Source organism: Prionailurus viverrinus, chromosome F2 (genome assembly GCF_022837055.1).
Source record: "Prionailurus viverrinus isolate Anna chromosome F2, UM_Priviv_1.0, whole genome shotgun sequence".
Taxonomy (NCBI): Eukaryota; Metazoa; Chordata; class Mammalia; order Carnivora; family Felidae; genus Prionailurus; species Prionailurus viverrinus.
Genome location: NC_062578.1, coordinates 18,997,145 through 19,024,408, shown reverse-complemented (window position 1 = coordinate 19,024,408; position 27,264 = coordinate 18,997,145). Strand labels below are relative to the sequence as shown.

General features: G+C 36.1%; 1 protein-coding gene across 1 annotated transcript in view; it reads right to left on the bottom strand.

Annotated features, from left to right (window-relative positions):
* Positions 1–27,264, bottom strand: part of CF2H8orf34 (chromosome F2 C8orf34 homolog) — a 402,422-nt gene that overhangs the window by 264,972 nt on the left and 110,186 nt on the right. The window contains 1 exon segment of the mRNA XM_047842390.1: positions 23,348–23,376. Within this exon segment, the coding sequence (XP_047698346.1) occupies positions 23,348–23,376 (29 nt within the window).

Sequence of the window (27,264 nt, the reverse complement as noted above, 5' to 3'; positions counted from 1 at the left end):
GTGGGGTCACCTTGGGCTTGTGTTTGCCAGAACTGTGGTCACACAGAACTGCAGAGTACTCTCCCTGTGTTATCTCCTGAGAAACTTTTGTTAGTGGGTGGGGCTTGTAGTCAGACCAGAGGTCTACCCCCAGCCCACTGCTGGGGCTGCAGTCAAACTAGTATTTGTGGTTACCTTACCCTCTCCCAGGGGCTGGAGTCATGTTGGAGAGGTGATGGCTCTCGTCAAGGCTATTTGCACACTAACAGGCTTGTGGCACTACTTTGCACGGACTTCTGCCGAGGGTGAATTGGAGAAATGTGTCCACAGGAGAATGTGAGGGCAGGGCATAGTGTTATTAGCAAGCTAGGTGGAGAGTGTTCTTGCTGGCTCCCATGTATCTAGGCCAGAGAGGGGACAGGGGAAGAGGGAATGGTTCCTACCAGCAACTTTGTTCCTGGAGAAGTCTCCTAAAGATCCCTGCCTCTCCAGCACATGTTCTGAGACTAGCAAATAAATCTCAGGCATTTTCCAAACTGCTGCTTTTATGCTGTACCTCAACAGGGCTGTTAGTTATTCTGTCTCTTTTGGGGTGGGACTCAGTTTCCTATCATCTGTTGTCTCTCCCAGAGCCAAGCCCAGTGATTTTTTAAAGTTCCAGGTGTTTAGCGCTACTGATTGTAAGAACTCTCAAAGTCAAGCCCCTCTGATTTCCAAAGCCAAATGTTATGGCTATTCATCTTCCCAGGGTGGGTCCCCCATGCCTGGGGTGCCTGATACAGGATCTGCTCCTTTCCCCTCTCGTGTCTATGGTCTCTCCTCGCCATGGACAATTCTAGGAGTTAGCTTGGTCCTGACCAAGTCTCTACCCTTCCTACCACTTTTGATGTGGCCTCTTCTCTAAGTCCCGTTGTGAAGAGTCTGTTCTTCCAGTTCTCAGGTTGTTCCCTGGGTTACTTACAGTGATGTGGGTATTATCTAGATGCATCTGTGGGATGAGGTGAGCCTAAGATCCTCCTACTCTGCCATCTTCTCCAGAAGTCTGTTTTCCCTTCTTAATAAATCAAGATGCTCATGAAAGGCTGGGATCACATCTTAAATTCCTTTGTTTTCCCCATAATAACTAGCATAATTAGTTCATAAAATGAGTATAAAATTTGTATTAAGTGAATTTTAAAAATTCATAGAAGGAAAACCAACACAAATGTTGGTAGTATTATGAAGTATCATTATGTCACATCACAAATTATGAAGTATCATTATGTCTAACTAAAAGTCGTATAAATGATTCATGGACAACACTGATTAATATATTTTTAAGCCATTTCAGCATAAAGTCTACAAGATGTGACTGATTTAAAATAATTAAATATTCTGTACAAATTCTCAAGCTTTTGAGTAAATTATTTTAATCCTACCAATTCACAAAAGGAAAATTATGAAACACATAATTACATATTAAATGTTTAATCTAATAGCCATTGTTAAACTAATCCACACATTGAACTTGAATTAGAGTTTAAAGGAAGTAATGTAAGTAGATACTTAAAAGCTTTTTTCCTACTGTCTCTTTTTTAATTTTTTTCCAGCTTTGAGATATAATTGATATATTTTATGTAGGTTTACATTGCATACTGTCAAGATTTGACATACATATATAATGCAAAATGATTACCATAATAAGGTTAACATACTCATCACTTCACATAATTAACACTGTATTAACACTGTGTGTGTGTGTGTGCACGTGTGTGTACATGTGTGGTAAGAACTTTCTTAGCAACTTCCAAGTATACAATATAGTGTTGTAAACCTTAGTCACCATTCTGTGCATTAGATCCCCAGATCTTCCTCATCTTATAACTGGAAGTCTGTAACCTCTGATCACTTGCAACCATTTCCCCCACCCCCCTCACCTCTGGCAACCACCACTCTATTCTCTCTTTCTATAGGTTAGATTTCATTCTTTTTAACGGCTGAAAAATATTTCATTATATATAAAATCATTTTTCTTTATTCATCTATCAACAGGCACTTAGGCTGTTTTCATGTTTCAGCTGTTGTAAATAATACTGCAGTGAACATGGAAGTTCAGATTTCCCTTTGACATAGGGACTTCATTTCCTTCAGATATATACTCAGAAGTGGGATTGCTGAATCAGCTTCATGTTTAATTTTTTGAGACACCCCCATGCTGCTTTCTATAGTACCCCTATGAATTTACATTCCCACCAACAGTACACAAGGGTTCCCTCTTCTCCAAATTCCTGCCAACACCTGATACCTCCTGTCTTTTTGACGAGAGACATTCTATCAGGTGTAAGGTGATATTATAGTTTTGAGTTGCATTTCCCTGATGATTAGTAATGTTGAGCATCTTTTCACATACTTGGCCATTTATCTATCTTCTTTGGAAAAATGTCTGTTCAGGCCCTCTGCCCAATTTTGAAAAATCAGATTATTTGTTTTTTTTCTACTACTGAGCTGCATTTCTTATATTTTAGATATTAACCCCTTATCAGACATACGACTTACAAATACTTTCTGCCATTCTACAGGTCACCTTTTCAGTCTGATTTTTTCTTTTTCTGTACAGAAGCTTTTTAGTTTGATGTAGTCCCACTTGCTGCTTGCACTTTTTAGGGGCACCTGGGTGGTTCAGTAGGTTAAGTGTCTGGCTTTGGCTCAGGTCATGATCTCACAGCTTATGAGTTCGAGCCCCGCATGGGGCTCTGTGCTGACAGCTCAGAGCCTGGAGCCTGCTTCAGATTCTGTGTCTCCCTCTCTCTCTGCCCCTTCCCTGCTTGCACTCTGTCTCCCTTTCTCTCAAAATCTTTTTTAAATGTTTATTTTTGAGACAAAGAGAAAGCAAGCAGAGGAGGAGCAGAATGAGAGGGAGACAGAGAATCCCCAGCAGGTTCCACACTGTCAGTGCAGAGCCTGACATGGGGCTCTCGAACTTATGAACTGTGAGATCATGACTTAAGCTGAAATCAAGAGACAAACGCTTAACTAACCGAGCCACCCAGGAAACCTCCCCCCCAACCCAAAAATTTTTTAAAGCACTGCCAATACCAATGTAAATGAGATTTTTCTTCTAGGAGTTTTACAGTTTGAGTAAGGCATTTTGAGTTGATTTTTGTACTTGGTGTGAAATAAGTGTCCAATTTCATTCTTTTATGATTCTATTTATAATTTTTAATATTATAAACGCTTGTATTAAGAAAATTCTTCAAATAAACATTACATAACAAGTAGCCTGAAAAAGAAGAAATTTATCTGAAATTTAGTAGAGAAAGGAAGTAACAAATAAAGATCAGAAATAAATAAAATAGAGACCAAAATAAACAATAACATAACATTGAAAGTAATGACCAGGTTTTCCAAAAAAAATACACAAAATTGGCAATGATTTAACTACGTTAAAAAAAGAGAGAAGATTCAAAACCAAAATGAGAAATGGAAGAGAAAACAATGCAACAGATACCACAGAAATACAATTTCATTCTTTTGCAAGTGAATACCTAATTTTCTCAGCACCTCTTATTAAAGACTATACTTTACCATCAAGCATTCTAGGATCCCTTTTTAAATATTAAATGTCCAAGTATGCATGGTTTATTTCTGGGTTCTTAATTCTGTTCCATTGGTCTATGTTTTATACCAGCACCATAGTATTTTAATTTTAATTTTAATTTTAATTTTAATTTTAATTTTAATTACTCGAGCTTTTTAATACAGTTTGAAATCAGGAATATGATGCCTCCAGTTTTGTTTTTCTTTCTCAAGATTGCTTTGGCTATTTGTGATTCTATACAAATTTTAGGAATGTTTTTTCTATTTATTTCTTGGGGAAATGCCATTGGAATTTTGATAAGGATTGCACTGAACCTATAGATGGTTTTGAGTAGTAGGGAAATTTTAACAATATTCATCCTTCCAATTCATGAACATGGGATATCTTTCCACCTATTTCTGTCTTCTTCAATTTCTTTCATCAAAAAAAGTATACAGGTATTTTACCTGGTGGGTTAAATGTATTCCTATCTATTTTATTGTATTCAATGCTACTGTAAATGGAACTGTTTTATTAATGTTTAGAATAATTCACTGTTAGTATATAGAAATGCAACAGATTTTTGTATGTTGATTTTGTATCCTGTAAGTTTACTAAAGTCATTTATTAGGTCTAACAGCTTATTGCTTGAGTCTTAAAGGTTATCTATGCATAAGAATACGTCATCTGCAAACAGAGACAAGTTTACTTCTTCTTGTCCAATCTGTATGCCTTTCATTTCTTATTCTTGCCTAATCGCTCTGGCTAGGACTTCTGGTACTTTGTTGAATAGGAGTGGTGAGAGTGGGCCCTTTAGTCTTGTTCTAGATTTTAGAGAAAAATCTTTCAACCTTTCACTGTTGAGTATGTTAGCTGAGGGTTTTCATATATGTCTTTTATTATCTTGAGTTATATTGCTTCTATATCCAATTTGTTGAAAGTTTTTGTTTTTTACCATGAAAGTATGTAACACTTTGTTAAATGTATTTTTCTGCATTTATTGAGATGATCATGTGATTTTTATCTTTCATTCTATTAATGTGATATATCATATTTATTGATTTGTAAATACTGAACCACCCTTATATCCCAGAGATAAATCTCACACGATTGTGATCCTGGTATCTGCTACTTTTAATGTGCCATTGAATTCAGTTTGTTAGTACTTTGTTGAGAATTTTTGCATCTATATTCATCAGAGATATTTGTCTGTAGTTTTCTTTTCTTACAGTGTCCCTATCTGGCTTTGGTATCAAGGTAATGCTGGCCTCAGAAAATGAATTTGAAAGTCTTACCTCCTCTTCAGATCTTTGGAAGAGTTTGAGAAAGATAGTGTTAATTCATCAATGAAATCACCTCTTCTCGACTTTTCTGTGTTGGAAGGTTTTTGATGCCTGCTCTAATCTTGTTATTGGTCTGTTCAAATTTCCTGTTTCTTCATGATTCAGTCTTGGTGAGTTATATATTTCTAGGAATTTATCCAGTTGTTTCCTATGTTACCAGTTTGTTGGCACTAATTGTTCATAGTAGTCTCATGATCCTTTGTACTTCTGTAGTATTAGTTAACATCGCCTCTTTCATCTATAATTTTATTTATTTGATTCCTCTTTTACCTTGGTTAGTCAAGCTAAAGGTGTCTCAGTTTTGTTTTTTTCAACGAACCAACTCTTAGTTTTGTTAATCTTTTCTACCATTGTCCTGTTTTCTATTTCACTTATTTCTGCTCTAGTCTTTATTATTTCCTTTCTTCTGCTAACTTTGTAGCCCTGACTCTTCTTTAGTAATCAGTATAAACTGCTGAAAGCCAGTACATCAGCAACTGGAAGGAGTATTCAAAAAATTTTGTTTTAGCCTTTAATATATTAGCAAACATTTTTCTCAAAAACTATGTAAAACTGAAGTATGTCCGAGTATTTTGACAGATCCCCAATAGCCTGCAGCTCTTGGCTTAGTGATCATGCCTTTACTGTATGGGAGGATGGCATTGATGACCCTTAATCATTAAATGTTTAACCTCATTGTGTCCATGCCCCTTAGCATGTGAGTTTAAAGTTTCTTTCTTTTTTTAATTTTAATTTTATTTATTTATTTATCATTTGAGAGAGAGAGCATGTGAGTGTGACAGAAGGGCAGAGGGAGAGAGAGAGAAGCTCAAGCAGGCTCCACGCTCAGCACCGAGTCTGACATGGGGCTCAATCCCATAATCCTGGAATCAGGACCTGAGCTAAAATTAACAGTTGGACACTTAAGCAACTGAGCCACCCAGGCACCCCTATAGTTTAAAAGTGGGACATATGGGGCCCCTTGGGTGGCTCAGTGGGTTAAGTGTCTGACTCTTGATCTTTGTTCAGGTCATGATCTCACAGTTTGTGAGATCAAGCCCACACTGGGCTCTGGGCTGACAGCATCCCTGCTTGGGATTCTCTCTCTTCCTCTCTCTCTCTCTTCCCCTTCTCCACATGTAAGCACTCTCTTTCTCAAAATAAATAAACTTAAAAAGAATAAAAATAAAAGTGGGACATATTGACCTCTAAATGTGACCTGCTTCAGCCAATGAAACAGACACAAGTTATTGTATGCCTGTTATAAGCCGAGGCCTTAGGAAACCTTACATGTTTCTACTATTTCTGCCATCCCCGTGAAAAAGATATGCCTATGCTAGTCCACTAACCCAAAATAAAGATAAGAAACATTTCTAACAGATCTGAATGACACCAAACAAGTCCACCTTATATCAGCTGACAACAGCCAACCTCTAGACCACATGAGAAACTCCAGTTGAGATCTGTTGAGCCCATCTAGCCAAGATCCAGTGTAGGTCAGCTGAATTCCAGAAAATCAGGAAAAATATTTATTGTTTCAAGCCTCTGAGTTTTGTGGTAAAAGGTTACACAGCTATAGCTAACTGAAACAAACTGATCCTAGAAGTAAAGTACTGCTAAATAAAAACTTAAAACATATGTCATTGGTCTTGGGATATAGTGACAGGTATTGGCTATAAAAATGGTGAGGAGATTATTATAAGAGGCCAGAAACACTGGAGGCCAGTGTTATGTGGTGTTAGTCATTTAGTAAAACTATCATCTCTGATAACTTGGTAAGGTAGAAAGTGATGGTAAGGTAGAAAGTTTGAAAATTGGGCAAGAAGCTCTCTAGGAAAAATCATGTAAATATTACCTACTTGCTTCTAGCTGTATACTAAGTTTCTTCAAGAAATAGATGAGTAGATGGGGCGCCTGGGTGGCGCAGTCGGTTAAGCGTCCGACTTCAGCCAGGTCACGATCTCTCGGTCCGTGAGTTCGAGCCCCGCGTCAGGCTCTGGGCTGATGGCTCAGAGCCTGGAGCCTGCTTCCGATTCTGTGTCTCCCTCTCTCTCTGCCCCTCCCCTGTTCATGCTCTGTCTCTCTCTGTCCCAAAAATAAATAAACGTTGAAAAAAAAATTAAAAAAAAAAAAAAGAAAAAAGAAATAGATGAGTAGAAAAAATAACAATTTGCAAGCAAAATTTAGAAAAAAATATTAAGAGTCTGGCTGGGTTTTTTATATCCAGCATTTATTGATACCTCAAGATTTTTAAATTAAGATAATCCTTATACTAATATTAAACCCATGGCCCTGTCAGAAAGACAGAGCTTCAGGTTAAAAAAGAAATCAAAGATGTGGCTACAAGGCCCTTCATTAAGACTTCTAAAAAATTAAGATGGTGCCTATTAAGGATGTTTCACAACACCTGAAATACCACTAATTAAATCTAGAGAGAGGCATGTCCTGAAAGAAAACTGTGGATGTGGTTTTTGGCACAAGAAAGAGAGAGTGATCAGATACAAAGGAAATCCAAAAATTATTTAAGACAGTTGAATTGGCAAAAAGCATCTGAAGTAAAAGGGACTGAGACTACAGGATGTAAATACTCCTTTGGGCCACAATTTTTCTACAGGAAAAGAAGCTGAAAAACAAGTTGCACAAAGGTATCTCTTCCAACACCCTCTTCAGAAGTGGCCAAAGACATTAACGAAAAAGAAAGAAACTCCCACAGGATGAAGCCATGAGCTGTGGCAAATAAAAGATGGAGACTCCCAGGGAACCCAGCTCCCACTCCCACAAAACAGAAGTGGGGCCCAATTAAGGAACACTTCCCAACCCCTTGGATATGAAGACCTAATGATATGTGCCCATAAGAATCAGTAATTTATAAGGGTTCCTGAGTAGCTCAGTTGGTTGAGTATCTGACTCCTGATTTTGGCTCAGGTCATGATCTCACGGTGGGTGGGTTCAAGCCCCATGTCAGGCTCTGCGATGATAGCACGGAGCTTGCTTGGGATTTTTTTCTCTCCCTTTCTCTCTGCCTCTCTCTCTCTCTCTCTCTCTCTCTCTCTCTCTCTCAAAATAAATTTTCAAAAATTTTAAAAAAGAATCAGTAATTTCTATAAACTTCTCATTATTTCCCTTTCTAATGGGAATACTTAATGTGGCTACCCCATATCATCTATCACTTAATGGAAAGGAAGAAACAAACTATCATCAGTCACATATGTTTCCCCATACAGAAAAATCAGGAGGATTCAGAGGCAATTTATAATATATGGGTTTGGTACATTTATGGAATTTAAGATAAAATTAGAAAAATAATTTCCATTTCTATATTCCAGCAAGTCTTAAAATGTAATTTATAAAACAGAGACCATTTATAATAATAGCTAAAAGTACAAGGTATCTAGGAATCAATATAACAAAACTTACATGGCTTTACTGGATATAACTATATGACTTTATCACAAAACATTATAACATTTAATTAAATGGAAATATGTCATGTTCACAATAGGATGACAGAGAAATGTTAACGATGTCAATCCTCTCAAATCAATTTAAAATACAACTCCAAACCAAATGGAATAACAGAAATAAGCAAATAGGCCAACAGAAGAAGAAAGAGGGCCCAGAAACAGGACAAGTGACAGAAACATGCATACTGATGGACAAATGATGAATTTTTCAATATACAGTTATAGGAAATATATCATCCATGTGGAGGAAAATACATTCCAACTTCTTACCATATTAAAAAAGTAATTTCAAGTGGATGAAAGACCTGAATGTGAAAAACAGAACTTCTGGGAGAAAATAAAAAACAATTATTTTCATGATGTCAACTAGGAAAGGATTTCTTAAAACAGTATTACAAGTTAATGTTAAAAATGTCTGTTAATAGAAAGCATTATTTAAAAAGTGATGACAAGCTTCAGACTTAGCGAATATATTTGAGACAATATATAACCAGTAAGAGTTGACGTCCAGAATATATAATAAACCCACAAATCTAAAGAAAAAAATAATGACAATAAAAATGGGCAAAAGAGACAGGCAGGCATTCAATATTATTAAAAATTATAAAATCACTAATTGAATGTATTAGAAACCATTTTTTTAATTAAAATGTTTGATGACAGCCAGTGTGAGCAAGGATCAGGAACAAAAAATACTACAAAATGTTGGCGGGAGTGTAAATGATATAACCTTTAGAGAGAAATTCTGCGTTATCTATGAAATGTGAAAAATTCACATGCCACATTGATAGATTCATTCAAGTTCATTTGGTTATTTTTTTCTTCTTTCAGTTCAGATACATTTTCATTCCTCAGTTAACTTCAACATTTCCTATCTCTCTCCTGATTCCTAGCGGATTATGTTGCTTCTTATTTCAATGGGAAAATGAAAGCAATCAGAAGAGAATTTGTTTATCTTTTCATCAAAACCCCACCAGCTACTAGCATTCTTGTCTACAGTTACAAAGAATGAACTGTCATTTCTTTTTTTCTGGCATACAGAAGGTACTCTATATGCACAGTGAATAAAAGAATGACAAAATTAGGTAACATATGATTCAGTGGCTCATAATACATTATCAAACATTACTAGTCATTAGAATATGCAAGACCACAGTAAGATACTACTTCACACCCATGAGGCTGACTAGAAGCTAAAAGACGAGCAAGGACTACCAAGGATATGGAGAAATTGGAACCCTCACACTTGCTGATTGGAATGTAAAATGGTGCTGTCACTGTGAAAAATAGTTTGGCAGTTTCTCAAAGAGTTAGAGGAAGATATAATCCAGTGTTCCCATTCCCTACATATACGCCCAAGAGAAATGAAAACACAGGTCCACACAAAAACTTACACATGAATATTCATAGAAACATTACTCATAATAGCTGAAAAGTGGAAACAACTCAAATGTCTACAAATTGATGAGTGAATAAACAAAATCAGACCTATCCACACAATAGAATATTATTCAGCAACGAAAAGGAATGAAGTACTGATACAAGCTACAACATCACTGAACCTTGAAAACATTACACTCGGTGACAGGAGACAGTCACAAAAGACAACTGTTTGATTGCATTCCCATGACATTTCCAGAATATGCAAATCTATAGAGACAGAAGGTAAATTAATGGTTGTTTGGGGCAGAGGGGCTGGGGGGGGGGGATGCGGAATGGGTACAAGGTTTCTTTTGGGATGATGAAAACGTTCTAAACTTAGGTTGTGGTAATATACTTTGAATATCCTAAAAATCCCTAAACTGTACCCCCTTTAAAGGGGAAGATTTTATTATAGGAATTATTATGCCAATAAAGTTGTCAAAATAATACATTAAACCTATTTTAGCTTGTCTTCTTTCATGGTGGAGTACAATATATAGTAGTAAGGGAAAAGCATGAATTTGGAATCAGATGAACAATCAGATGAGCCAGAAGGAAGTATTTATTCTAGCTCCAAGTACTAATTCTGAGACCTTCAACAAAGCACTTAATCATTCTACCTTCAGTTTCCTTATCTTTAAAACAGGAAAAATACAACCATTCATTGAACTGGTCCAAAAACTAAATTAAATAACATCAAAAAGGCCTTAGCATGCCTGCCAGCCCTAATAAAGGCCAACGTTATCCCTCCTCCTTTCCTCCACTATCTTCTGCACCCTACTATCGGTGACCTAAAACATTTTATTCATTATGGATGTTTTCTACAAAAGTAGAAAGAAGAGTAAAATAAACCCATCTGCAGTCTCACACATTTTCATCAATTATCAGCTTATGGGTAAACTCACTTCATCCTTACCTCCATCCACATCCCTTCCACATCACCTCTTTCCTACCCAGATGATTTCCTTTTTTTTTATTAAAAAAATTTTTTTAACGTTTATTTATTATTGAGAGACAGAGAGACAGAGCATGAGCAGGGGAGGGGCAGAGAGAGGAGGAGACACAGAATCCGAAGCAGGCTCCATGCTCTGAGCTGTCAGCACAGAGCCCGACGCGGAGCTCGAACTCACGAATAGTGAGATCATGACCCGAGCGGAAGTCGGACACTCAACCAACTGAGCCACCCAGGCACCCCCCTACCCAGATGATTTCAAAGCAAATCCCATTCACTGTATCATATCATTTGTAAATGGTCAGGTACGTATCTCTAAAAAGTAAGAGCACTTTTGTAAACAAATACCATTATTACTTTTAACAATAAAGTAACAATATCCTTTAATATCAACAAAGTTCATTAGTTTTCAAATTTCCTTGACTGTCTCAGGGAAGCTATCCGTTTGTACAAGTCAGACTCTACACAACACTTAACATGTTGTGACGGACTTTTGTCTCTTTTAATCTCTAGATTTTCCTCCTCTGTCTCATTTTTTCTCCTGTAATTTTGTTGTTGGCTGCTGCTGTTCAGAAAACCTCAACTGTTCTTCCTGGGAGTTTTCCACAGTCTGGTTTTCCCCTTTACATCCCTGTGATGTGGCTTGAAATGTCTCTCTGCCCTTCGTAATTTCTGTAAATTAGTAGTTAGTTTTGGATAAAGTTTTTGTTGCTGTTGTTGTTGTTGCTGCCAACACTGCTTCTGAGAGAATGGTTACACAGTAGTCCCCCACCCCTTATCTGTGGGTTAGCTTTCCGTGGCTTCAGTTACCCGCACTCAACTATAGTCCAAAAGCAGTTGATCCTTCGGACACACTGTCAGAAAGCCAATAGTAGGCTCACGGTACATCACAACGCCTACATTATTCACCTCACTGTATCTCATCACACAGGCATTTTAACATCTCAAAACCTCACAAGAAGAAGGGTGAGTACAGGTACAATAAGATATTTTGAGAGAGAGAGACCGCATTCATATAACTTTTCTATTTTATTATTATATATTACTGTTAATCTCTTACTGTGCATAATTTATAAATTAAACTTTATCATAGGTATGTATGTATAGGAAAAACATAATATATATAGGATTTAGTACTATCCATGGTTTCTGGTATCCACTGGGGTTTGGAAGGTACTCCCCATGGATAGGAAGGGATGACTGCAGTTCCATCTGGAGGTACATAACGTCCTGTTGATGACGACTCTTTACTGATGTTGGCAGCGTTCATGATTATCGCTTAGATCCATTAATTCACTAAAGATTGCCAGATGGTGATTGTCTCATTTTATAATTCATTTGTTGGAATTCTGTTATTTGCTGTAAAACTTCTGTAAAGAGAAACTTTCTCAAATATTTGGTTACCCTGAAGTACAATTTATATAGAAAAGGCAAATTAAATGTTTGATTCTTTCCCCTTTACAGATTTTTGAAAATAATAACTTTGGCCTCCTAACATACTCTTAAGATGATTAATTTTTGGATTAACATAAAAATGTTTAAATGTTATATATAAATCACTGTAGTTATTATTCTTATTCTTCAAATTTTCTCAACTCTTTCCAGAGGGAAACTATTTAAAGTTGGTTCGTGATCAATTGTGACACAGCCAAGTGGTCTTTCCCATGTTCTTCTTGCTCTCTGGCATGACAAGATATTTTAGACTCATTTTGCTTCCAACCCAGAATCAGCCATTATTCCAATCATTTTAGTGGGAAATATATTTTAAGACTATATTCTGGACACTGGGTATACTCATTATTTTTGAGCCAGTAAGAGTGGACAGATCTAAGAAATATGTATGTCTTAAATATTTTATTTTGACATAATTCAGGCTTGTAAAAGTTGAGAAAAGAAAAAAAAATAATTTCTGTATACTTTTCATCCAGATTACCCAATGTTGTTAATGTAATAATGTCAACATTGGTGGTTGATATTTTGCTTTATCATTTTCTCTCTCTTTCACATTGATATATAAAATTTCCCCAGAACCACTTGAAGGTAAGTTGCAAATATGATGCCCTTTATCCCTAAACACTGCAGAGTGTATTTTCTATAAAGAAGGACATTTTCTTATGCAGCCACAGAATAATTATCAAATGTCAAAGGACATTTTCTTATGCAGCTACAGAATAACATTAATACAATACCAATAACCAACTTTGTTTAAATTTCCTCAATTATTTTAATCAAGTTGCTAATGGCAATAAAGAATCCTGGGTCACATATGGGATTCAATTCTCATGTTCTTGTTGTTGCCTAATCTCCTTTAATGTAGAACAGTTTTCAGTATTTGACATTTATGAGCTTCAAGTTTTTTACTTTTTTTAAATTTTTTAATGTTTATTTACTTTTGAGAGAGACAGAGGATGAGCGGGGGAGGGGCAGAGAGAGGGGGAGACACAGAATCGGAAGCAGGCTCCAGGCTCTGAGCTGTCAGCACAGAGCCCAATGTGGGGCTCGAACTCACGAACTGTGAGATCATGACCTGTGCCAAAGTCGGAGGCTTAGTTGAGTGAGCCACCCAGGCGCCCCTGACCTTCATGTGTTTTAAAAATATGGGCCAGTTATTTTTTAGGAGGTCCCTCCATTTATGTTTTTCCAATGTTTCCTGTGATTATAGTCAAGTCACTCATTTGAGGCAAGAATAACACAGAAGTGATGTATTCCTTTCTTATCAAAAGGCACATGATACTGACTTGTCTTATTGCTAGTGATGTTAACCGTGGCCACTTGGTTAAGGTGGTATCTTTCACGATTCTCCACTGTAAACCTGCTACTTCTCTCTGGTTAATAATTAAATATCTTCTGGGGAGTAACTCTGAAAATATGCAGATAACCTGTAATTCATCAAAATTTCACGTACTAATTTTAACATCCTTTGCAGGCCCTTACCTGAATCAATTACTATGATGGTTGCCAACTTGTGATTTTATAATTTCACCATTCCTTCTAAATTTATTTGTTGGTACTCTACTGTGAGAAAGAGCTTCTCCTTCACCTCCATATGTGTATGTATGCATGTAAGTAGGTGTATCAGTATGGATTATGAATTATTATTTCATTCAATGAACTATATTACTATCATGATGTTTAGGCTTTAACATTCCTAGAAGGAGCTCCCACAAGTAGGTTCCCATGTCCTTTCGAAATGTTCCATCATTCTTTGATTGCATCTTACTTCCTGACACTAAAAGATATTCCAGACCCAATGCATACTTTCTTCGCTGCAGCCCTAGATTCAGCCATTTCTCTAAAGAGCCTTGGTTCCTTTTAATAGAGAATGATATTTAGAAGAAAATACCTGGGCTCTAGGTGTGCTCAGTGCCGGCACAGAGTGAATTTTATTTTTCAAAATAAAAAAAAATATGAATTCTTAACGATACTTCCTCTTCAAAACAGGATTATAAGATTTTTACTTAAATTTATCAGTCCCACATCTGTATTTCCTTTCCTCTATGCCAAAAATTCTGGTTCTTAAGGATATCAACATAATTGCTTCTTTGCTATATCACACAAAGCATAGACAATAATCTCTTTATAATACTCCCAACACTATCCATCAATGACACGACTACCAAAAACAATTTAAAGTGTATTGCTGTTCCCTCTGTCCTTAGAGTATACCCCAGTAAAGAACAATCAAATCACTGTGCTAATAATGACTTGTAATAAATTCATCTCAGTGTGTTTATGCCATCAATATGAAGTACAGTTGTCCCGATTTGTTTCACTTTACTTATGATTATTAGGAACTACTGTTTTAAGATTTTATTGTATTTAAATGGTTCCAAGTGCATATATTCAAAGTTCTAAGAAATCAGCCCACTATCCCTATCCTCTCCTCTCTATACCTTTCCTTACTCCTAACTTTCTGTATCTTCCCCTCTCCTAAGGGTAACTTTTAACAATTGTGTGTATGTGAGTGTGTGTGAGTGTGTGTGTGAGTGTGTGTGTGTGTGTGTGTGTGTGTGTGTGTCACAGTACGACAGATTTTGCTCTTGTAGTTTTGGCTTTAGTATAATCACATATGTATCTATACTTTCATTTACCAAGATAAATGGTAGCATACTATAAACACATTTCCTCTCCTTGCCTTTTTCATTTAACAATATATCCTGGGAACTACTCTGAAGTCTCTATGGAGACATTCTTTCATTTTTACAGCTACATAATATTCCGTTGTGTGGATATACTATAATGTATCCAGTATTTTTATTTTAATGGACATTTAATTGTTTTAAATTTTTGCTATTAAAATAGTACAGCAAGGTATAATCACAATGCATAAGTCTTTTCATATTTCTGCCAGTGTGTCTTTGGAATAGATTCATAGAACTAGGATCATTTGATCAAAAAATATTGCACATAAAGTTTTTTAAATATTGAAAAATTTCCCTCCACAGTGTTTGCACATTCCCACCAGTACATTCCCACCTATTTCCTCACAGCCTCACCAACAGAATATTTTTATAAACTTGGGGATTTCTGTAAATTTGATAGGTAAGCAGTGGTGCTTCATTTGCATTTCTTACTTTAAATGAAGCCCAGCATCTTTTCATATCATTAAGAGGCAGTTTCATTTATTTTCTGTGAACAATCCATTCATATGGCTCATTTTTAGTGGAATTTAGGCCTTTTGTTCTCTATTTTTAGAAGCGCCCTACAATTAGAGTTATTAAACTTTGCCTGTAACGTAAACTGCAAATATTTTCCTTTGATTGTCATCTTCCACATTTCATTTTTGAGAGATAGGTTTTTAAGATAAAACATGAACAATCATACTGGCATATTAGGATCATTGCTTGTTATAAATCAAACATATAACCAACATAACCCTTTACTGCCAAAAATATGTGATACACATGTAGGTCAGATGTGGGTGGGCAAGAAATTCTGGAACACAGAAGCAACACAAAAGGATCATAACAATATAAGTATGCCCTAAATCCCAAAACCATTCTCCAAATAATCACACAGACATGCATACACACATACACAAAGAGTGAAATCCAGATTTGTTTGGAGAGAAATGAATAGAAATGAAAAGTCAATAGCAAAACAAGTCTATCTAGCGAAAAAACACCTTATTTTTAGAGGAGTTAACTTTTCAGTCCTTCCACTGGTATACTTAATGGAGGCAATCATCAAGTGGCTAGAAGGCCCATGGCATATTATGTCTGTACCAGATTTCAATATTACTTATATTCATACAGCCAGTCTGAAATAATAAAAACAAAAACAACAGTCTCTCTTTAAGCTTCCTAACTTCTTAGTGAAGCAACATAACATAGTATTTAAGAAAATGGGTTTTAAAGTTAAATTTGAACTCAGATCTGAATTCCACAGCATATTATCTATATCTGTAAATTTGTACAAGTTACAAACTCTGTGGGCTATGTGTAAATTGTCCTATGTGTAAAATGGACAGAAGAGCTTTCTCATAGGGCTCCTGTGAATATTTGTAAGAAAGTGTACTTAAAGTACCTGACACAGTACCTGGCAAACTATATGCTTGATAAAATACAATCTGTTAGTACCTGCCGAGCTAGTCTTTTGCATGGTCTCATATATATTTAACTTCCATGCTGAAACATTATTTGTGAGCATGAACACTATAACTGGCTACGCTTCTTTCTATATTTCTACCATATTAGAACTAGAGCTCTTGATATAATGAAATAACTCAAAGAAAGGTCCTGATAGTAAGAAATATGGTAAAAGGCTACAAAAAATGAAACTGGATTAGAGATTAGTTCTGGCTATTACACAATTATTTCCCAAAGGCTTAGTGCAGGCTTAGCAGATACTGTGAACAAAGAGTTTCTAATAAAAATCGCAATTATTAATTGAGTGATTATTCTGTACCAGGCGCCTGTAATAAGGACTTTACTGACATAACCTACTGGAGAGACTAAGAGTATAGACTCTGGAGTATAAACAGGCTGAGTTTGAGTTCCAGTTCTTCCATTTACCGTGGGACCAAGGGGGAACATATGAAACTCTAAGAGCTCCTATTTTTTTCATTTATTAGACTGGTAAATAATAGTAACTATATCATGAATATGACATCATTGTTAAGAGCATGGGCTCTGAGGTTAATGGTCTGAACTTGTGCCCCACTTCAATTTTGAATTAGTGTAACCTCTGGTAAGTTTAATAACCTCTCTGCATTCCAAATTTGTCATTTGTCAAATGGGAATAATAGTCCCTAATTTCACAGGGTATTAGTAAATACTAAATATGATACTGCAGGTAAATAATCTGGAACACTGCCTGGTATGCAGTAAGTTCTCCAAAAATGTTAGAGATTTTTCATTAGGATAAAATGGTGTAATCTATAAGAAATGCTTAGCCCAAGGTCTAGAATAGAGTATGCACTAAATAGTCCATTTTTATTATATCGCTTATTAATAAATCTATTTAAAGATTCAAGGACTAGAAACTCAAGCTATCATTCAATAGGTAACAAAACTTAGTTAAAGAGAATATACTGATAAGTTGTCCAAAAGATATGCAAACTGTCTACCACCCTAAATAAAATGTATCTTTTACTTAAGCCAGAACACCAGGAAGCCCTGCCCTATACCTCACTATTGAGACTTCCTGTGGAATTGTTGCAACTAAACTTTGCTTTTGCATTATGATATTTGCCTAGATCAGCAGACTTTATTCAGACAACCCCTGTGAAACTAATGATCTTATTTACTGTAAGAATATGTTTTTTAAATTGTGGTAAAACAAATGGTAACATAAAATTTACCATCTTACACCACTTTTAATATGCAATTCAGTAAAGTGTGTTCATGAGGCTGTGCAAACCAATGTGGAGTAGACCTCTTTCATCTTGTGAAACTGACACTTCATACCCAGTGAACAAATCCCACCTTCCACTCCCCCCAGCCCCTGGCAACTATCACTGTACTTTCTGCCTCTATGAATTTGGTTATTTTAGATACCTCATATAAGTGGAATCACACAGTATTAGGTCTTTCTGTGACTTTTTTTCACTTAGTATAATCTCCTCAAGGTTCATCTGTGTTGTGGCATGTGACAAAATTTCCTTACTTTTTACGTATGAATAATATTCCACTGCATGTGTGTGTGTGTGTGTGTGTGTGTGTGTGTGTGTGTTTTGTTTATCTATTCATACATCAAAAGGCACGTGGTTCCTTCCATCTTTTGGCTACTGTGAATAATGCTATGATGAATATGGGTGTGTAAATCTCTTTGAGATCCTGCTTTCAATTCTGTTCAATATATACCTAGAAGAAGGATTGTTGGATCATCTGGTAATTTTATCTTTAATGTTTTAAGAATTGTCATACTGTTTTCCATAGTAACTGCACCCTTTTACATTCCCACCAACAGTATGCAAAAATTCCAATTTCTATACAGCCTCACGAACACTTATTATTTTCTGGGGTTTTTCTGATAGTAGCCATACTGAGGGTCTGAGGTGGTATCTCGTGGTTTTGATTTATGTCTAATGATTAGTGATATGGGGGTCTTTTCATATGCTTGGTCATTTGTATATCATCTCTGGAGAAACGTCTATTCAAGTTCGTTGTCCATTTAAAATCAGATTATTTGTTTTGTTGTTGAGTTGTAGGAGTTATTTATATATTCTGGATATCAACCTCTTTATCATATACATATGATTTGCAAATATTCCTCATAATCTGGAAGCTATTTTTTGTACCCTGTTGATTATATCCTTTGGTGCACAGATGTATAAAAATGTTTTGAGGATATTATTGATACATTATATGTATGTACTTCATGACAATAAATGGGGGTTATTTTTATTGAGATTCAGTAGTAGGAATGGTTAGTTTTCCTGTGAACTACTGTTTTTCTCTAATCCTATGGTGATAAGGATACCAAATGACAAAAAGCTCAATTGTGGCTCAACTATGGTGAGGATACTGAGCCTCAAGACTGCATGTTGTGCAGGGGACTCACATTTTTCCTATACTCTGTTCCCTTTGAAATGATTTCTCCAAATATTCCTTTTAAATGTTTTATATTTTATATATTTTAGCAATCTACCTAAAATTATTTTTGAGTGGGAGAGTAAATGATGTTATTTTCAATAGTTACTAAAACCATCACATTTCACAGGAAGGAAACTAAAGCTCAGCATCTATAAATAACTCTCTGAAGTTCACATAATTAGTAAATGGCAGGAGGAAAGGTTCAATACAAGGTTTACTCTGTGGATTTTTCCAAAATATCAGGCTATTTCGTCAAGCAGTGAAGAAAAATTTCCATAATATGAGACAAGAAGTATCATTTGTGATGTGGTTGCTATATCCTCTAAGTACTCAGAGGAGGTGAGATCACTTTCTGCAAGAGTGATCAGGAAAGGCTGGAGCTTGAAAAATAGAAAAGTTGGAGAGAGGGGAAGGAATGACAATGAGCAAAAATGTGGAAATAAACAAGAATGTGACTTGGAGGTACCATAGTCTAGCTGTCTTACAGTATTCCTTGTTGAGGACAACACAGACTCTGAATAGAGAAAAAGAGGGAAACAAAGCATAAAATATAGATTTGAGTGACAAAATGGAGACTGTTAATTCTGGTGTTAGAAATATGGACTTAATTTGGTAGGTAGCAGGAAGTCATGGAGAATTTTTAGCGGGATTCCCTAAGTAAGTTTCCCTAGAACCAAAGGCTTAAAAAGTGATATATTCATATGTTCTCTGAAGCAAACCTGTAAGACAGTAAAGGAAGCAGAAGACAGGGAAAAAGCTAGGCAAATATATGGGTTTGGGTAAAGTCTACTCACAACCTGATCTCCTAAGGAGCTCTCGAATGTAAATGACAAGTCAGGGTCTTATTTCAGTCCATCACTGGCTGAGAACCCAGGCATCTCTGGGCAAGATGGCTCCTAATGGATTGAAGCAATCCTCAGGAAGAGTGAGCCAATAAGGACCCAACCCTCAGAGTACTCAAAGGACTGGTCACACTGCCCCAGGGAATGGTAACTGAGCAGGCACCATCCATGTCTACTATATGGCATTTTGAAGGATGAATTGGAATGGTAGCAGACTGAAGAATTAGATACAGATTGGAAAGGTAATATCATCTGAACTTGAATAGTGGCTGTGAGGCAAAATGATAGCTTCCTCAGAACATCCATATCCTAACCCCCAAACCTTTGAATATTTTACATTACATGGCAAGAGGGACTTAGCATGATTAAAGTTAAAAATGTTAAGATTCAATTACTCAGATTAGCTAGGTGGCCCCAACCTAATCACATGATCCCCCAGAAGCAGGAAGCTTTTTCTGGCTACAGTCAAAGATAGATGAGATGTTGCTGGTTTTGAAGAGGCAGGAAAAGGGCCATGCACCAAGAAATAGAGCAGCCTACAGAAGCTGGAAAATGTAAGGAAACCTATTTTCTTCAGAAACTCAGGAAGGAATGCAGCCCTACAACACCTTGATTTTAGCCTAGGGAGACTTGTGTTGAACTTCTAAACTATAGAACCATTAGATAATAAATATGCATTATTTTAATTTGTTACAGCAGCAATAGAAAACCAATACATTGGCTAAGGAAAGGACAAAACTGATGAATAAGAAGTTGTTAGAATTCCCACAACTAAAAACAAAAGCCTTAAAAATAACATCAGCCTCTGTTACGTGTTTCCATTTAAAGTAAAATTAATCATTCAAAACTAACTTTAGAAATTGAAAAAAAAATCATTTCAATGAAATTATGTTTGAATATAATTGGAATATGAAAGTAAAGGAATGGTACTTTATAAAGGTTAAGAAAAACAGATCTTTAGCAAGCCCCCAAAGTTATTAATGAAGATTAAAAGGAAAAAGCTGAATTGATTTTTATTATTACATTTAAGACACAGGTGTCAGGTCAACACAAATTGTAAATAATTCTATTTGGGTTTTTTTATACCTGCCTGAGATTCACATTTTCTTATTGAGAAAAATACAGGACTGTGAGCTTCATGGTGAGCAGAGAACGCTATGGGGCCAACTCTCTCCTCAACCAAGGCTGCTTTCCAGGCAGGCAAAGGATGGTGTCTGTGGCTCTGGCAGCCTGTGTTTGCCTTTTATTACCTGGTACTCTTAAGAAAAAATGGGTATGAGAGTGGTAACAATTTCTTTGTACTGACATCAATATTTTTTAAGTAAAAGCTTATTTATGGCAATTGTTGACATCTTCTTGATAAAAATTAAAAATAATAAATGTGCAATAAATTTCAGCAATTTCTATGAAGTCTTCGAAAACAGGAATGTATGGTAAGTAAATAAAAATTATCAGTCTATACAATTTAGTTAAACAGAAACTCTCCTAAGAGAGAGGGTTTGACAGAAACTCTCTCTCCTAAGAGAGAGGGTTTGGGGTGAAGCTATATCCAGAGCATGATACTAACCAAGTGTCATGGCATCCACTGAGGGCGAGGGTGAAATCTGTTTTCAGTTCAAAGAACAATTAGTACATTCTTTAGCTCACCAAAAAAGGTGTAGACACAGCCCCACTGCTAGTCAGAACCCGGAAGAAAGGAAGGATGAGGGCCACGCAGAACCACACAAAGCTAATTTATGACTCAGGCAGCCAGGGCTTTGCAGAATATATTGGAAGGAACAAATGAACCTAGAAATAGAGATGATGGCTTTGTACTTAAAGTGAACGAATAAAGGAGCACGGATTATGTAATTTCTGCAAGTTGTAAGGAAGGTCATGGTGTAAGAGGGAGACCAGCATGGGCCAAAGACAATGGTGGACACACAGAGGAAGAAGACTAGAAAAGCAGGACAAAGCGAGAAGATCACATCTGCCACTTTTTCTACTTGCTATTGTTTAGAGTCAAGATCTAGTTTTGCATAGAGTTTGTATAGATATAAATTAATTTTTTTTATAAATTTATTTATTTTGAGAGAGAGAGAAGTGGGCGTGAGCAGGGGAGGGGCACAGAGAGAGAGAAAGAGAGAATCCCAAACAGGCTTCGCACTCTCAGTGCACAGCCTGATGTGGGGCTTGATCTCACAAACCAGGAGATCGTGACCTGAATCGAAATCAAGAGTCAGACGCTCAACCAACTGAGTCACCCAGGCACCTCAATATAAACTAATTTTTAAATATTGCAATAGTCTATTAACTTAATACTTAAAAGTATATTAATAAATTTTACCTAATATTTAATCAAACAGAAATGTATTCTTACGATACAAAATTCAAAAGGTCTAATTTTATTTGGAATAGAAGAGTACTAACTTTATTGCTTTTGTAAAAAAATTATAATTATTACATTATAGTTCATTATTTCAAAAGGTAATGATTTATAGGACCCCATTTTTTGTATAATACTTTCTATCATTTTCTATCTATAACCATCAAATCAACTGCATTCTGTTTAAAGAGATATCTGGACCAACACTCACCAAATATTAATGGCTATTTCTAGGTGCATTCCCCTTTTCCAACTACATATCTGTTGTCAGACTTTTTTTTTTCAGCCAAGATAATTTATCATAACACAAAAGTACAGAAACAGATATGAAAATCCAGAAGTTTCCAATTAAGAGATTTTCAAAAAAGTAACAAATGTAATGTTCTCACAAATATCTTGTTTTGGAAAATGAAGTATTTTTCATAAAAAATGTTATTGTTAATCTAATGGTTTTATCACTATTTTTTAAATGAAGAACATACACTGAGTTTTTAATCTCTTACATGGTAAGTATTGATAGTTATCATCTACACAAACCAAAGCTTCCTGGGGTCCTCCTCTGTCATTTGTAAGAGTGTAAAGGACTCCTGAGTCCAAAACAATGAGAACTTTTATCCCAATGACTTCTAAATGTATAACTAAATCAAGTCTCTGATGGGTAACAGCTCATATAAATATGTTTAATAGACAACTCAAAATAAACAGCCCAAAGAGAACTCCTAATGCTACTGCAATCTGCTTGATTTGCCATTTCCCCAGTCTTTCCAATTTTGGCAAATGGCACTACAGTTGACCTAGTTGCTCATCTTCCAAACCTAGGATTCATCATTGACTGATTTCTTCTATAACTCCTCACATCTGACACATTTACAAGTTCCACTGACAGTACTGTTAAAATATATTCCTAACTATATCACTTCTCACCACCTTCATTCACAGTTATCACCCCAGCTGGGGCACCATATTCTCTTGGCATCTTGGAATTTTAAAACAAAACAAAACAAAAATTTACTGAGTAGGGTGTAGGTACAAAGGGTAGTTCTAGAAAAGTACAAGTGTTTTCTATATAATAATCATCATCATATATAGAAAAAAAATTTACATAATATTATGTTTTCTTTTTTTTTTAGTATAGTGATTTAGTGATTACAGTGATTCAGTTTTCTCTAACCAAATTCTAAAACTCTTGACTCCAAAGAATAGGTGATATATTATATATATATATATATATATATATATATATACACACATGTTGTGCAATAATTTTCATAAAAGAATCAAAGCATGTCACTGAAAGTTTTAAAAATGTTAGCACCAAATAAATTATATTTGAACACTTTATGTTTCAGAAAGTTTTTCATTTAGACAGTGGGTTAAAATGTAAATTCTACATTTTATTTTCAACTTACCTTATCGAGTTCATCTGAAATTGCAATACCTGGGATTCAAAAGAGATTTATAAAAAAGTTTTAGAAGCAGTTTTAATAACCCAATGTTAGAAACAAAAATAAAAGTTCTATTTGTAAAACTAGCACATTTTCCATTCTATTTTTTCTTGTTATTAGTGCTTCAGAATATTGAGGTACATCCTTCTCTACTAACAAAAACAAATTAGGAATTTAAGTCAACTATAACAGCATGAACTGCCCAGACAATGCAAATGTGCAACGAAGACAAAACAAGTACCATACTGCTCGCAGATCGTTAAACGCAGAGCAAACATGCAAAGACAGGTGTGGAGATGTTGTTGTTATAATGACCATCAAGTACAACTTAGCTTGTTACAATTTTGTTCCTTCTTAAGAATTGACTTAGACTCCTAGAGTGATTCAATATCAAGGCAGAATAGTGGTTGGATATCATTTATTTTAATTTCCTTATTTTACAGATGAAAACACAGACTATAGAGCGTAAGGAATTTGCCCTCTATTCCCTCAGATGGACAGTTTCTTGAGTCAATGGATAAATGATTCCTCCTCACCAGTTCTCCTTCAAATAATCCACATATTTCTCATTGTATATCTCTAATTTCTATTTACCATTCCTCTAAAATTGGTCTAACTCAGAAATGTAAAAAGTTTTAGTCCTTAATTTATTTGTGATAATAGACTCTGTTAACCCCACTCTCCTTCTTGAAATGCCTCTCTTTTCTATTCTCTTTGTCTTCTTCACAAGAATCCTCTTTTTTGGGGAGGGGGGAGTCCTTCCCTGAAATGCCTAGGGTTCTTTGCTGAGGTGTCTTTTCACTTAATACACTTCCCGTGGTAATCTAACGTATACAACTGACATTTTTATTTCTCTCTATGGTGATGACTAGTGAATCTTTATCACCAGCATAGATCTTCTTCCTGAGCTACTTGCTGAATCCTTGTGGGCATTTCAATTTCAATATGTCAGGCTAAGGACATCCTCCCCCCATTGCCTCACTTCTTTTTTTCAACAATGGTGTGCCTATGGCTGAACATGGGTACTCTGGCCACGTACTATAGCAGGAGTATCTAGCCCTCAGGTTTGGGGCCTAGGGTAAAGGGAAGCTGGTGTCCAATCCCAGTGTGGAATGAGCCAAGAGACAAGGAAAGTTCTCAGGTTTGAAGTCAAAGGAAACACAGAGAAAATAAAAACAGGTTGAAGCCAAAGTTCAGCGACTATAAAGCCCAAGAAAGAATGAGTTGGGTTGGAAAAGAGAACCTGAAAACAGTAATAAGAAAATGTCTGAGTATAAATCTCCTCACCCAATCAGGTATAGAATGTCTGTACAGGGTACTTTGTTGGTTTGCTATATATCATCTCTCTCTCTGTGGACCTAATAAATCAATTATACACAAAGTAGAAAAAGATGCCCTACTTCATCTGAGTAAATGGTACAACTCTTCCCCCTGTAGATAAAACGAGAATCACAGGTATATTTGAGACACATTCTCTGTAGCAATACTCTATGAAATTCTTTTTTCATAAGGTTATTGGTAACAGGTCCCAGAATAAAACTCAAACTGGCTAAATAGGAAACTTCATTTGGGAAAGGAATTATGCCTCTAACTGTTCCAAGTGTGTGGTCTCACATATTTTGTTAAAATATCTATTATTATATTTTCCTAACATTTACATATTTTGATGACTTTGCCTAAGAAATTATCTAGACAAACCTCTATTATACATGTAATTCTTTCTGCTATTACTCATATCAAATTGCGTTAGGGTATTTTTCACTTTACATTATTTTATTTTTAATCAAAGCTTAAACTGATTAAAAGCAGTTGGAAGAATGTTAAAGAAATGTTCCTTTTCAGAAGCATGAAGTCCTAATGAGAACAGTATCTATTGAGGAGCCAGGATTTTCCTCCTAGTTCCTAGAAGAGCATTCACACCTATTCCCTGACAGGAGACTAACCTGTGGTACATCCTTATCTACTAACAAAAACAAATTAGGAATTTAAGTCAACTACAGCATGAACTGCCTGGACAATGCAAATGTGCAACAAAAACAAAACAAGTAAACATACTGCTTGTAGATCGCTAAATGCAGAGCAAACATGCAAAGACAGGTGTAGAGACGTTGTCTTTATGTTATAATGACAATCAAGTACAGCTTAGCCATTTCATTACCTCTTAAAATCCATTATATTTTAAGTTATATTTTATAAGTTCACAGAAACTGAGAAGCAGGGGGCACAGAAAATATACAAGAAGAACTATAGTGCGTTGCTACAATCTGCTGCAAGGAAAGAAGGCTCAGGGTTTGACTATGGGTGGGTAGTGGCTGGGATACACGGTCTTCCTAAAACTCAAACTGAAACCTTAAAGGAAACGTTGTCCTATCAGAGTAGCCAAAGAGGCTTGGCTTAGGGTAGCAATGGTGTGCAACTTATAGACGTGGGCTGCCTGTAAGAAACTGGGGAGAATGAGTTCCTGCAGAACTTAAGCTTCTCTTCCCGATAAAGAGACAGGCAAGGGCTCCCACAGCCATGTCAGAGGTGGTTTCCTGATTCTGCTGTAGTGCAAACCTATCTGGATGGAGTCCCTTTGTGTCCTTCAACTTATGGGCATTTCCACGTATTCAAATCTCCAAAGAGGTCTCAGTGGTATCAGAAATTTATGTTAAAACACAGTTCTCACATTACCAAATTTGAGTTCTGCTCTCTCGAGGAAACGACAGCTATCTGCTTCACCAAGATGTTCATCTTCCCAGGTATCAGCTTAGCCCTACGCTTCAAATTCAGTTGTAGTTACAAGAAATGGAAGTAGCAACTTTTCAGAAGTCATTACAGCTTAGTCAGTGTATTTCATTTCCTAACAGTAGGTCAGAAAATTCTCATGGTATAAAATGGAACTAGGTATTTCTCCAAAATTTTTTCCCTATGGAAAAAAAATCCCAAACTGGCCCAAAATGGCTTGTGAGAACCAATTCTGCACAATTCTTCCTAACTCCTCATTCAGTAATGTCACACTGATAGCCTGAAATTAGCCATGGTGGGAGTATTTACACCCTGGAGATTGGCAAATGCTACAAATAGGGATTATTCTTAGAGTCAGCATCCCAGCACACCACTGAGTATAATGGTGGTTATTGTGTTAAACATATGGTAAATGTTAAATATGGTCAACAGTGTTAAAGCAAATATCTGTGTAAGTATCACACATATCAACAAACAGAACATTACTGATACTCCAGACCTACCCCTGACCATCTGTCAATTAAAACACTCTTTAAGTAGGGGTGCCTGGGTGGCTCAGTCAGTCAAGCGCCTGACTTCGGCTCAGGTAATGATCTCAAGGTTCGTGAGTTCGGGCCCCACGTCGGGCTCTGTGCTGGCAGCTCAGCGCCTGGAGCCTGCTTCTGATTCTGTGTCTCCCTCCCCTCAGCTCCTCCCCTGCTCACACTCTGTCTTCTCTCAAAAATAAATAAAGATTAAAAACATTTTTTAAACACTCTTTAGATAGGCTGCTGACTGCTTTTAGAGCAAAGGGAATTCCTGCTACCAACTGAGGGATTCTATCTTCAGTTTGGTTACTAAAGAACCAAGTTGGAAAACTTTTCTGTAAGGAGCTACATCGTAAATATTGCAGGATTTTCAAGTTTCATGTGGTCTATGTAATATCCTTCTTCTTTTAAACAATGTTTAAAAATGTAAGAAACATGCTTAGCTTATGGGCCACAAAAACAGACCACAGGCTAGATCTGGATCCTTGGTCAGAGTTTGAGGGAGTCTTGCTCTAGAAGCACATGCCAATTTTTATCCTTCATTATTGGCTCCATCAGTCTTCAAAGGACATTTCTAAACCTTAAGAGTTTTCATCAGGCCCCTACCCATCTCCTCACAGTAAAGGA